The sequence below is a fragment of the Neomonachus schauinslandi genome, chromosome 9 (genome assembly GCF_002201575.2).
Source record: "Neomonachus schauinslandi chromosome 9, ASM220157v2, whole genome shotgun sequence".
In the NCBI taxonomy this organism is placed as follows: domain Eukaryota; kingdom Metazoa; phylum Chordata; class Mammalia; order Carnivora; family Phocidae; genus Neomonachus; species Neomonachus schauinslandi.
Window position 1 is genome coordinate 13462427 of NC_058411.1, and position 14712 is coordinate 13477138.

At 38.5% G+C, this 14712-nt stretch overlaps 1 protein-coding gene across 1 annotated transcript in view; it reads left to right on the forward strand.

Moving 5' to 3' along the window:
* EFCAB11 (EF-hand calcium binding domain 11) overlaps positions 1-14712 on the forward strand; it is a 147441-nt gene that overhangs the window by 8611 nt on the left and 124118 nt on the right. The window contains exons 4-5 of the mRNA XM_044918141.1: positions 10764-10865; positions 11690-11780. Of these exons, the coding sequence (XP_044774076.1) occupies positions 10764-10865; positions 11690-11780 (193 nt within the window). The remainder of the gene's footprint in view (positions 1-10763; positions 10866-11689; positions 11781-14712) is intronic.

The window sequence follows — 14712 nt, forward strand, 5'->3', positions numbered from 1 at the left end:
CCTTCATTACCTTCTAAAGGTTTCTCTTGTGTGTGTGGGTGCTCAGAAAGTGAGAACTGATTTGTGGCAAAAGACTGCTCCAAGTATGCCATTGTTAGTTTCCTCCCATAAATAAATACATATGTATGTATATGTGTATATATATGTGTGTGTGTGTGTTTGTATATATATATATATATTTTTTTTTCCTGGTGTTTGAGAGACTCAGTTTGACGATGACTTGTGGCTAAAGATATGTTCGTGAAAGTTACAAAATTTCCTTTATGAATTCTCTAATTCTTGAGTTTTGACTTCACGCAGAAATATTTCTCACATTTGTTGGAGTCATAGAGCTTCCTTTTCATACTAGTGCTCATGTCCACTGGAGCTTTATGTTTTGGATAAGAGTTTCTCTACATTCACTGCATTTACTGGTCTCTCCCAGCCTGAGTTCTCTCGTATATAATGAAAACTGCCTTATTATCGAAATTTTCTCAATCTCTTATGGCGTAAAAATTGCTTCAAAACTGGAATTTTTTGATAGTGAAAATAGTCTTCCTTATGAGGCTTTTCTGACTTTGATGATATGCTCCTGGACCGGCTCCCATATGCATTTTCCTGCATTTAATATGGAGGATATTACATCTACTCTCACATCCACTTCTCAGTGAGATCATGAAGATGCTTCTTTTCACAGCATCTTTTCCTAATAATTAATTTTAAGATATATTTCAAAAGGTTACAAAATAACTTAGTCCTCTGAGAAATTCAGGGGAAGATAGGGGAGGAATGAGATCACAGTGGAGGTGCTTAGCACCTTGCTCTGAAATTTGTTCAAAGGACTCTCCTCAGTCTACAGGTTTCCAGTCTTTTCCCTTCCTCTTCTTTTTTTTTTTTTTCCTTTTTTTCTTTCTTCTTTTTTTCCTCTCCTTCCTCTTCTGGTCTTGATCTCAATGGCAAATTAACCTTCTCAGAGAATCACTACCATCAAGATTAAAGGAATAGACTTAAAGTCAGGGTACTACCTTTCCACCTAGCTTTAATTTGTATTCCCTTGAGAGGGAGACTCAAGACTACAAATACTCAAAAGAAAGAGTAAAAAAGTCATCCTAGCAAGAAATCACTGCCAAACTGTGATCGCTGCTAACCTAATTTTTTTCTGTTAGAACTCTTCACTCCTGAACCAATTTCAGACCATCAACTCCTTCTTTTCACCCTTTCCATACATGAGTCACCTTTTACATGTTATTTTTCATGCAGGAAGAGGGTTTATGCACAGCTTAAATGTTTTGTCAAATATATGATCTCTCTCCTTAATGTTTTGATCTTGAAGAAGAACTGAAATGTTGGCCTTGGCTTTCTGGAAGCTGTTTATTCAGGTAATCCCATTTTCCAAAGGTGTTCTTGGTAGCCATGACCCGGGAGTTCTCCAGCTAGCTGTGGCTCTTTCTACATCCAGACAAGGCCACGCCATGTCTCAGGCATGCCTCCCTAATCTCTGTGCAGGCCCAGTTGCTGCCTAGCTTCCTGGGTGAGATCCAGACTCACATCTGGATTGATCCTGACTTGGCAGAGTCTTAACCAGGCACACACTTCACACAGTACCTAAACCTGGGTGCCCAGGTCCTACTTCCCAGGAGCTTCCGGTCTCTAAAAGGCGGTCGTTTCTGTAGGTTCTTCTTGTGAAAATTAAGAGGAATGAAAAGTGAAGTCAAAGCCATTAGAAGCAAGAGTAGAGTGTCTCTAAGAAACTCACACTGGGAGAATTTGAGGGTAGCCAGAAGAAGTAGCAAGAAGGCATTTTAATGTCTAACAAGCAGGTATCAGCAAAAACTGTTTAGGCATTGGGAACAAGGAATTTATATTAGTGGGAGACAAAAAAAAATCAAGCCTCTTGTTTAAGAAACAACAGATCACTGTTGGGGTGGTTCTAATATGTGCTGTTGCGACCCCTTTTAGAGGGTGGTATTTCCTAATAACCCTTGTTCTCTGTGATGCAGTTCATACCTTCTCTAAGTATAGAGAACAAAAGAAGGTTGCAACCAGAAGAGACCTAGAAAACTTATTTGTTCCCTTCTTTTAAATGAGGAAATTAGGCTCTAGAGAGGAATAATAAAATATCTCGATCCTGGCATTTGATGGTTCTTTATTTATTTACAAAATCTACATGTGTTACAATATTTATTATAGGTAATAATTACAGCTATGACTTTCTGAAAACTTACCATGTGCAGACTCATGACGAGCACTGTGCATGAATTGTTCAATTTAATACGACTCTATGCTATCAAGATTATCCTCATTTTATAAGTTTATAACATCCTGAAACTCAGGTTAAGTTAGGGTGGCCCAGGTAGCTAAGTAGCAGACCACAGTGGTCTGATCTCCAAGCTCACCCTCTCAACCATTTGATAAACACTTCCCTTGATTTTAATAGTGCCATGGGTCATATTAGTCATTGTGACAGAGTTGAGGCCAGTGTTCACTCCCCTAGGAACTTCCATCACAGGTGGATCAGTACACAGAAAGTTCTCCACTGTTGTTAGAGGTTGATGTCAGATTTGGTTCTGAGCTACCTAATCTCCAGAACAAATAGGGAATGGCAATCCAATGATCAGCGTCCATGCAACAGAAACTTCTTATCTAGAGAAACTGTTTTCCCTGATATGGGATATTTCTTTCACAAAGTCACATGGAGGAGAAACTGATGCATGGCCACTGATGTTCACAAACTGTTGAGTAAATACACTAGTGAATTTTGTAAGGCTCTTCCTTAAACTTTCTTCATTGTAGGCCAGTGGTTTAATGCCAAACGTGTCTCAGCGGTTCCACGAAGGGCAAAGAAAGACCACATGTGATATCCAATGATTTGACTTCATTGTGTGGTAAATTGTTGAGCGTTTTATATGAATAACAACAAGTAAGATTTATGGGACTTTTGCTTAGTATGTTGAGTGCTGCGAGTAAGAACTGCATGAATATTGCCCCACTGAATCCTCACACAGCTGTCAGTGTGTTTTCATCCCAGATCCACATAAAATATGCCAAGGGAAAAAAAAAAAAAAAAAGTACTTCAGAATTTTCTTTTCACTAGGTAATTAGATCCAGCTTTTTTTTCTTCCTGCTTTCATATTACCCTTTGAAAACAATGAACATACTTCCCTTGCATACTTAAAGAAGGAAAAGCTTTCCAAGAATTTACTTATAACCTTCAACTTAAACAATGGAAAAATCAAAGAGATTGACTCATCATAATGGTGGTTATGGACTGTTTGACTCAGTCATGCTCTCCAGTGTTAGTTCAATTGGAAAATAATTTGTGGAAGAGCTTAATGGCCAATTGGCTTATATACTTTTATTTATTACTCTCTCATCTGAGTTGTTTTGAGCCCAATAGTTGATTGTGAAATGTATTGTTTTCCCAAATTTAAATTTTAATGTCCATTTTCTAGTGTTTTAAGTTCTACCGTGAACACCCTTCTTAGTTGTGTACGTTTTCTTGTTTGGGGCTCCTACCTAAGGAACTAAGGTCCCGGTATAGCAGGTGTAGCAAGGTTTTATTTGTTTGACTTCAGATTTCAGGTGACCTCTTAGTTCTTTTCTGTGATCAGGAAATGCATACACCTTATGCTTACCTTATCTTGCAATCATAATCATAGGACCATTTTGTTGGTGTTGGCCGTAGATGTTCACCCCTAAATTAATTTATTTCATTACCCATTTAGAGGATGCTGAGTAAGTGTCACTGTAGGGTAGAAAAGAATTAGGAGACACAGACACTGACTGAAGATAGGGAAGATAAAAGGGTATTGTCACTTCATTTATGGCCAGATGTCAAATAATTACTGTGGGCAAGAAAACCTCTAAGAGATGAGAGGAGGGAGACAGGAGGTGTGGACCAGAGCTGGATGGGAAAGGACGTTTTGCAAAGTTGGAGAAGCAAAGAAGAGGACTTTGTGAAATGAATGAATGTAGATGCCATCTGCGTGCTTGTCCCCCAGCCCCTGGTGCTCTCTGTGCTTTGCTGTGCCAGTGTGGAGGCAGAGCTCAGCACGGATTGGTTACCGGGCACACTCTGTGTTCATATAAACGTTGGGTGTCATGTCAAATGCTGAGGCATTTGCTAACAGTACAGAGAAGGGCTTTATCCCTCCCTCTCCACAGCTAGCAATGGGAAAGGCCTGGTTAGCGCTGTCTGCAGTCCACCCCTGTGTGCTTTCTCTCTCAGACCTTCTTCCCCCAGTGCCCACCCTCAGAGGCTGAGACTTTTCCCAGAACCCCCTCTTCCCTGCCCAGCCACCCCCAGATTTCATATCCAAAGCTATCAGCTGTCATACTGTTAGTAATGAATCCTACCGTAAACGGAATCCACCCTCCTTGGAATGTTTTTACCTCTCGCAGCAGCAAGGAGTGTAGTTCCTACCTATAAATGAATTGTGTTCAGCAGAGTAAGCTGCCCTGATGGAAGCTGAGCGGTAAGAAGGAGGATTGAGGACCTCTTTGCCGAGAAGGAATAATGAAGCTTTAAATTCCAGAATAAGGTATCGGGACTTTGCACTATGAAGGGAAGGAGGACCTCTGATGGTTTATGAGCAGGAGATGTATACAATAAAAAAAAGTAATGATTCCTGTCCATGTTTGATAGAAGTAAGATTTTATTGGTTCAGATTTCTCTATTATAACCTGTTTTTACTCTTTCTTTTCATTTTCCTCCCAATGATATAGTAAAACTTGATTTCTTCCATTAAGGTAGATTCTTTTCTCTTTATTCCCCTACTTTCATTTAGGAAGCCGGAAGAAAAATGTTAATCCTCTGAATTTACTTATCCATTTTACTGTGACACCTCACCTTTGTTTTTGTTTGTTTCAAGTTTTTATGTAAATTCTAGTTAACATACAATGTGGGGTGCCTAGGTGGCTCAGTGGGTTGAGGGTCTGCCTTCGGCTCACGTCATGATCCCCGGGTCCTGGGATCGAGTCCCAAGTCATGCTCTCTGCTCAGCGGGGAGCCTGCTTCTCCCTCTCCCACTCCCCTTGCTTGTGTTCCCTCTCTCGCTGTGTCTCTTTGTCAAATAAATAAAATCTTTAAAAAAAAAAAAAAAAACATACAGTGTAGTATTAGTTTCAGGAGTAGAATTTAGTGATTCATCACTTACATACAAACTCCCAGTGCTCATAAACAAGTGCCCTCCTTAATCCCCATCACCCATCTAGCCTATGTGTTTATAAAACAAGTCTGACGTGCAGAGGAAATGAAAGCAGATTTATTTTGTTTGGAGCAAGGGGGCTTCCCCTCCATTCCCTGTCCAGCAATGCCCCTGGAAGTGTCCCCACAGGACCTGGGATTGAGGACCATACCTCCCCACCCCACCTACCTCCCCTCCATCATCCCTCAGTGTGTTCTCTATAGTTAAGGGTCTGTTGTATGGTTTGTCTCTCTCTCTTTTTTTACCCTAAGAAACAAAACAGATGGGGGCAGCTGGGTGGCTCAGTCGGTTAAGTGTCCCACTCTTGATTTTGGCTCAGGTTGATGGATCAGCTCAGGTCATGATCTCAGGGTTGTGGTATCAAGCCCGGGGTGGGGGTTCCATGCTCAGCAGGGAGCCTGCTTAAGATTCTCTCCCTCTGTCCTCCCCCCTCTTCCGGGTACATGTGCTCGCTCGCATGCTGACTCTCTCTCTCTCTCTAAAAAAAAAAGAAAAGAGATGAACATAGGGGACATCTCACCATTGTTGACACCACTTTTGCCTTCTGTCCTTGCAATCTTTTTATGGGAACACATTTTATCTCTTTTTTCCCCTCATGGCCTCTAGAAGTCATAATCTGAATTTTATTTCTCATACTAGAGAAGGCTTGCATTATACCTTTTAAAAAGCCACTTAATCCTTTTAAAACCTCATTTTTAGGCATTTTCGGGCCCTGGAAAAATTATTATATGGCACAATGAATGTGAACCCTCCCTTTTCCCCTAAGTCTAGGACCAAACTTAGTCTAAATAACTTGGCATTTTTATTGTTTTCTCCTACACTCTCCCCAGGTTTATTGCAGTTTCTAATTTAAGCTCACTGTGATAGCCAGAAACTAGACAACTTCATTTTCAAGAGGATTTCTCTGTGTGCACTGGCCCTGAAGCTTAGGGTCAGTGGTTTTGTGAACCACAAAAAATATATATATAATGCAACTTTCAAGCAAAAAATTTATATAGTTTTATTGGACTTTTTGAATATATCCACCCCTGTGGTAAAAGATGATTATTCTCCTAGGCAACTACTTAAAAACAAAAAAATACAAACGATAACATTCCTAGTCTTTCTCTGTACATGACATATCTATATCATATATATTAAGTGGTTTGCAAGGTAAAATATATATATTTGTTATAGAACATGGAAGGAGTCCATTTTGCTAAGAGTAGTTTATAAAATGGAAGGAAGTGTTTTCCAGTGGTATGGAAAATGCATAGACTTACGGAGTCTGGAAGGATTTGTAAAAACCACTGGTCCCAGTGGTTTTAAGGTACGGTCCTCAATCCTAGGTCCTGTGGGGGCGCTTCCAGGGGCATTGCTGGACAGGGGAAGCCCCCTTGCTCCAAACAAAATAAATCTGCTTTTATTTCCTCTGCACGTCAGACTTGTTTTATAAAGAACCACCTTTCCTACAGCTAAAACTACCCAGTGATTTCTGAACACCTTTTGTAGATAGATTAATAATAAACTCGGATAAACACATAGGTCTATGTGGTTCCTGATGTTGTTACGATCCTAATGTGTAAGTACAGTAAAGTGTATTTAGGTAATTGTTATTGGTGGAACAATGTACATAGGAGACCCGATGTTGTATTTGAAATTAGAATTTTCTGAACGTATTCTTTCACTCCAGGGGCAGACACAGGGAATGCATTTGTCATTGAGTATTAAGTCTGATGGCAATAGAATTATTGAAAGTCTTTGTAAAGAGATAATTTTAGGTTTGAATATTGTGACAGCAGGTGGAGCTAGTAGTAGAAACTGTATTTCTAGTCCACTTAAAGAGCAGCAAGGTGTATAAAACTTAGCAAACCATTATGCGTTGGCTTTGGAAAGTGGTTGTACTACTGGAGGGTGAGAGCCAAGCTAAATGAAACTTTACCCTTTGTAGAAAAGGGGCTTGCACCTGGATATGTGTTGCCATGCAAGATAAGACAAGTTAAGGGCATGGGGGTGGAGGGAGCAGTGGGGATACGTTTTCATGGCTTAATATTACTTGATGACCCTTGGAATATTGACTTTAAAAAATAACGCATATGATCCTGTGGGAAAATAGTGTACAAGAACTTGATTACATATATGAAGTTATTGTGTTATTAGATTGTGGTCCTTTTTAAGTGGTTGTAAACATTCTGTTGAAATCCACATTTTCTCCTAGGAAAAACTAAAGAACATTTGCTTTTTATCCCACGGGCTTCTGAAATAAAGACCTAACTGCTTTATAGCTCCAAATACCAATAAGTTTTCTGAATATGTAATTTAGAAGATATTACTACTCATGTACTTCTGTGTGTGTGTGTGTGTGTGTGTGAATCACACATTGAACCATGGAATTGTCCTGGTTTTTTTTTTTTTTTTTATCATTTCCCTAAATCAGATGCAATGATAAGAGCAAATATTATGCATGCATTTCCTTTCTCTCTGAATTTCGTTTGTTTTTTTACTATGTCATATGTATTAAGAAACTGGGGTTTCTAAAATGATGGTTTATTTTGCTGGCTAGGTGAATAGAAAGTAACCTCCTTTTGGCATTAGTTTTACAGAGTTATGAGATCATTTAAAACACACATTTTAATGCTTTTTGCTGACAACTAGAAATAAACATTTTCCTATTTATTTACTTACTCAACAAACATGTACTGCATGCCTACTATGTGTACTAGTATTATGCCAGACACTGGGGATACAATTTTAAACCACATACAGTGCTTCCCCTCAGTGCTTCTCAGGCAGACGTGTGATCAGATAATTTCCATAGGACCTAATAGATTCAAAAAGAAAATCACTTGTGTTATGCACAGAGGGCTGTTGGGTCACAGAAAAGGGACTCAACTGGGAGAAATCAGGGAGACTTGCACTGGTTGCATAGGGAAGGAGAGGTAAACTTTCAGTAGAAGAAAAAGGAGAAGCGCATTCCAGGCATTGTGCCCAAAGGTATGAAAGGGTCTGTTGCCTTGGGGAAGCCTCAGGAAGTTTGCTCGGGAGGCCAGAAAAGTAGACGGGGCAAGATGGTAAAGGGTCTCGTAGGGCATGCCGAGATCAGTGAATATATTATTCAGGGATTTCAACTAATCTAGATGCTATCTAGTTGATGAGCTTTTGGTGTTCATGAAAGTAAACAGATTTGAACCTGTAGGAACGTGGCATGACTAGACTTAAATTTTATCCTCAGCAAGAAGTCTCGATATGTCCTCTGGTCTCAAAAGTGCCGAGATGAGAACAGAGCTGCATCCCTGCATATCTTTAGCTGTGATGGGGGAAAGGCTGCATGCACTAATTCCATACAACACACATTTACCGAGCACGTGCCAGGCACTCTGGGAAGCACTGGGAGGTGTGCCCTCTTGCTCAGGGTAGATGCAGCTGCCTTCTTGACTTTTTTTCCACTTCCTGGAACGTTCTTCTTCCTCACCTTTAGCCAGTTGGTACCTTCTTGTCATAGGTCTTATCTTAAATATTCCCTCTACTTAGAGAGCACTCCATCAGAATCTACTCTGCAGGAGGATTCCTGTGATCCTTTTATAACCTCCCGTTTTCTCCCTCATCCACGTGCCGTGATTTATAATTACGTGTCCATGTGCAGTTGAAACTGTGCAATCACTGTCTCCCCCACTAGACCAGTAACTCCCTTGGGACTGGAATTATGTGTGTTCTTTTTTCCCCTCTATTTCCAGGGCTCAATACTATGTGGTACACAGTGGGTCCTAAAGAGTCATAAAAGGAGCATTTAAACATAAAGATAGATTGACTTTTAAAGTTTCTAAACCTTTAACTACAAATAAGAAAACCTTAGGAAATAAAACTATTTTTAGTAAACTATGATTGATATATGACTTTATATTAGTTTAAGGTGTTTAACAAAATGATTCCTTATGTGTGTGTATTGCAAAATGATCACCACAATAAGTCTAGTTACCAACTGTGGTCATACGGATGTTACAAAACTGTTTTTTCTTATGATGAGAATTTTCAAGATCTATTCGCTTAGTAACTTTAAAATATACAATACATTATTATTGACTATTGACTATAGTCACCATGCTGTATGTTATATTCCCATGACCTATTTATTTTATAACTGGAAGTTTATACCTCTTGATCCCCTTCACTCATTTTGCCCACTCCCTCCCCCTCCCGTAGTTACTGATCTGTTCTCTGTATCTCTCAAGTTTTGTTTTGTTTATTCATTTGTTTTGTTTTTTATATGTGGTATCATATGTTATTTTTCTCTGACTTATTTCACTTAGCATAATACCCTCCAGGTCCATCCATGTTGTGGAGAATTGCAAGATCTCATTCCTTTTTATGGCTGAGTAGTATTCCATTGTGTGTGTGTGTGTGTGTGTGTGTGTGTGTGTGTGTGTGTGTGTATCACATCTTCTTTAGCCACTCATCCATCAATGGACACTTAGGTTGCTTCCATATCTTGGCTAGTATAAATAATGCTGCAGTGAACATGAGGGTGCAGATATCTTTTCAGATTACTGTTTTTGTTTTCTTTGCGTAAATACCTAGATGGGAATTGCTGGATCAGATGGTAGTTCTGTTAATTCTGTTTTCCATAGTGGCTGCACCGGTTTACATTCCTACCAACATTGCACGAAGTTCCCTTAAGAAAACTATTTTCTATGTTATTTTTTAAAACCCGTTGCAACTATTTTCGGAAAGGTATACAGCTCAGTATTACCTCACCAAAAGTGCAAGTTCTTAAAAATTAGCACGTGGTTATTGTATGACTTGGGGCTATTTTTAAAAATAGTGATCCATTTAGTAATGGAAATTCTGAGTTACTAAAATGAACTGCTCTTTTTATATTCTGGGGGCTCAGTTCACTAAAATGTTTAAATTCTTGACTCTACTCTTTAAACCTACTACAAAGATCACATTAGAATTCATTTTAATAGACATTGTAAGCACAGTATCCAACCTCATATGATTACGCTGGGCTTTTTTATTATGAGAATCACAGGAAGCAGAGCCCGAGGCTGCAGAGTAGTGGCGGGGCGTACCCAAGGCTGGGGACGATGCCAGCTCTATTGTTTATGGAATATTCTCTCCACCTTTATCTCTGGTGTGCAATTGGTATTGACTTTTGAGAAACTACTTCTTCGTCCCGATCTCCCGGTTGGAAAAAAAAAACCCACCATAATGACATCTGGCTAGGAAAAAAAGAATCAAAGAACCATAAGGAAAGAAAAATTAGGACACTTTGTTTAATAAGTAGTTTCGGGCCTGTCTGTTACATCTTTTAGAGGGAAGAGTGTTACACTTTTTTGAGGTCACCATTCCTTTATCCCCTGGAAAAGCTCAGTGAACTCCAACAGTGCCTATTGTTTCTGCTATTGATTGCTAGGGTTGGGTCTATTTAGCATTTTGCAAAATGTCTTTTCAACTTTATAGATCTTTAAGAATATGCACTGTTCATCAAAACTAAGATAAAATTTGTTAATGATATGTATCACTTTTCATTTATATTTTTGTTTTTTTCTTAAAGAGGAAGATGGTCACTTTTGGCAAATTGTTTTTTCTAACTTTTAGGTATATTGCTTGAGGAGTTTTTAAATATTGTTAGAAAAAAGAAGGAAGTTCAACTCCATCGGAATGAAATAAGACACATCTTCACAGCTTTTGACAGGCACTGTAAGTATCTTTAAATTGTTTTGATATAAAAAAATTGCTATTAAGAAAATTTGCTATGTACTCTCAGGAAATAAAATAATCAATATACTTGGAAGATTATTTTACTGTATTCATTAGCTATTACCTAGATGTTGGTGTGAATTTTTTTTCTCTATCACAGTCTTGAACTCTTGACATTTACCATGGATAAAATAATATTTAGAGTTATGTAATTGTACTTAGGATTTGCCTACACTGTAATGGGAATAGCAAAAGGGCTGGCCACATGGGGTTATAAGTCATGAGCCACCTACAAAGGTGTGGGGAACCATAAGGCCTTTTCCTTTGACTCCTACTTTGACCCACACTTTCTCACACTGGATATAGCCGAGAGAAGTGGCTTTGAACTCCCTGTGCTGCATAGATCACATACAGGATGGAAAGACTCATGGAGTCCAGGGTCAGCATCTTTGCTGCTGTGATGTTTTCCCTCTAAATATTCATATATTATAATTCTAATGCCAAGCAAGAAAAAAAGTGAATTTTGAAGCATAAATTATTTTGGCAATTCACATAGACTTGAAGCCTAATGCCATTATGGCAGTGTGTGTCTGCAGTCCATTCCCTGGCACTCAGAGAATCAGCTAATGACCTGTGAGATCATCTGGGCCTGCACTGAGGGAGAGTGGTGGTTGATTCTTAAATTCTTCTGATGAGACAATCTCAGATTACCTTATATTTACTGCTTTTCTTCGAGTAAGAAAGTTTCACACAAATATGGCTGAGATAGCAGTTCATAGGGTTTATAGAAGTAAGTGAATGTTTTATATTTTCATGTCAAATAGATCGTGGGTATTTAACTTTGGAAGATTTCAAGAAAGCATTTAGGCAGGTGGCTCCCAAGTTATCAGAAAGGACTGTTCTGGACGTATTCAGGTAAGGCACCAAAATCTTTATATACACCCACCCCTCGATTTACCATTTGCTTTTACAAGTTTTCAGCCTTATGGAGAACACTTATGTATGCAGATTTTTCCATCTGTACCCTTGATAGTGGAGTGCTTGCACACCAGGGAGGTGTGTATAGATATTTGTTGGTAAGGGTGGGAGAGGAGCAGGGGGAAAAGTAGAACTTCTTTGTGTACGTATATATTGACCAAGAAAAAAAAAATGAAGCTTTATTAATGTTTCATCAGACACAGGTTACACATGGGTCTTGAGTTGTCTGAAGAGAAGAGTGGAGGTTGCTTGATGGTGGCCCCCTCGTTCATTTGCTTTCAGAGTTGTTGATAAATGTTGCAGTTCATGCATCCCTGATAGAGGAGACATAATGGTTATATTATGTCCATTATTAGATGACTCCTGACAATATGGGCAAGTGGCTTAAACGTAGTTTCTGTTAGGAAGCTGCAGAGTGAAGGTCATATGAATGGCGCAAGCACGTGCTGACGTGATAAGACAGCAGAGCTGAGTCTTCTCTGAATGTGTGAGCTCTTCCTCAGCTGTTCCCAGGTGTATCCATTAGTGGTCCCTGTTGCGATAAGAACCAGAAAACCCAGAATCACAAAACTCAAAAATGACAGCACTGTATTTCTCCCACATGAACACAGGCAGTCTGGGGCTGACTTGAGGGCAACATGGTCATGAAGGACCCAGATTCCTTTCCTCTTTCTATTCTGGCTGCCTCAACACCAGGCATCTCCCTCTTGCTGCAAGGTGGCTGCTTAGATTTCAGCGATCACATCTGGATTCCATCTAGGTCAGAGGAAAGGGAGCAGAAGAGATTCCCTTCCTCTTAAGGCTATTCATTGTTTCTACTTACATCCTAGTGATCCAAACTTAGTTTTAAGGTGCTGGGTAGCTGTAAGGGGGAAGAGACTGGAAAATGTCCTCTTTGCTCTGGGTAGTCATGTGTCCTCTGAGTTTCTGATAGAGAGGAAGGAGAGAGTGGATACTAGGAACGTAGGGAAGATGTTCCCATTGGGATAAAAATAACTTCATGAAATCTGACCGGAAGCCATCCCTGCTCCATAGAAATTATAAAGCAGGTTATTTGAAATAAGGATGTGCTCTGTCACTGACAATGACCTTTATGAAGTTCTTTTCCTGCAACATTCATAAGCAAGTTATCGAGCGCGCTGTTGAAGAAGAGCAAAGGAGTTAAAGCCAGAAGTAGACAGAATGCCATAGGATGCTGTTACTTAGTTGATTCTAGAACAGCAAGACCTTTGAAATATGGTAGTATCTTTGTATACACTTGGTGATGAGATGAGTAATGAGCGTCAATGTATTTCTTCCTCATGGAAGGAAAGAATAGGGAATTGTTACTGCATTTTTCTTTTAACAAAAGACAAGTGTCCATGTTTGCTGACCTTTATGTGTTAAACAGTTTCAGTAGGTGTAACCTCATAGTTCAAGTGTATTTTTGAAAAATACACTTAACTACAGCCCTTCCCTATAGAAGCAGTGTTTTAAGAATGTGTGAGAAACTACTTCTCAAAAGAAATCTGTGCTTCCAGGAGAGCATTTTTGAAAATGAATGTTTGGAAATGTGATTCTATTTTATTTATTTTTTTATTTTTATTTTTTTAAAGATTTTATTTATTTATTAGAGAGAGAATGAGAGACAGAGAGCAGGAGAGGGAGGAGGGTCAGAGGGAGAAGCAGACTCCCTGCCGAGCAGGGAGCACGATGCGGGACTCAATCCCAGGACTCCAGGATCATGACCTGAGCCGAAGGCAGTCGCTTAACCAACTGAGCCACCCAGGCGCCCCTGTGATTCTATTTTAAAAAGTGATATATGACACTTATTAAAAACCTTCACATCTGCATGTTCAATAAGTTGAAAGTGGAATGTCCTAACCCAGTGGAAAAAAATCTAATAAAGTTTCAGTGGTTTTAGAACACAATTCCTAAAGATATAAAAATTCTTTAATAAGATAATTAAATAATAATATATAAATAATTATATATTTAAATAATAAATAATTAAAATAACTTTAATAAGCTTTCAAGAGCAACTAATATCAGGATAGATAAACATATACTAGCTGAATTTCAGTTAGCAATAACAATAAAATAATAATTTTTAAAAACCCTTAAAACACCCCTGAACCTTTTCCTTATTGGAGGATGGAATATAAATCAAGATACTCAGTATCATGAGGCCCTTTTCCCACTTAGGTCCACATATCTTCATGAGGTATCTTTGACAGCCATTAAAACCAAGTATTAAAACAAATTGCTCAATCACAAAGGATTAAATTGAGATGTTTGGAAATTATAAAGTATATTAAATCACATTATTTTATTAGTATTATTAATAATTTCTAGTGATAGCGAAAATCATTTGCCATTAAATAAATAAAATATTTTTATCTTTAATTCTTTAGAATTTCTATATTATGCCTTATAATGTATATACTATATTAATATAGCAGCATGTGTGCATATAACCTGTAAATAAACATATGAAAGGCCCACAAATCTTATACTCCCTAGGATTTCTCTACTTCCTGCCTGCCCAGATTAGACCTACCTTTCAAAGTCCTGCATGATAAAATTTTCTTTTTCTTTACATTGAACAGTCTTGTCTCCTTTTGCTTAAGTTTGATAGTATGTACGGTTGTATTTTTTTTCACTTCATAAACAAAAATGCAGTGTTTAGGATTATCTTCATAAGATACACAACACAAGCTCTTTGAGTTTATGAGCTTATTCACAACTTCCAGTGTCCCCAGCTTGGTGCCTCATGCATTGTACTTACTTAATAAATAATTGTTGGTTCATTGTTACTTACTCTGAATGTCCAGTGACAGTGAAATTCTCACTTTCAGTGTTTTTTTATGGTTTAATTTATTTCTTCTAA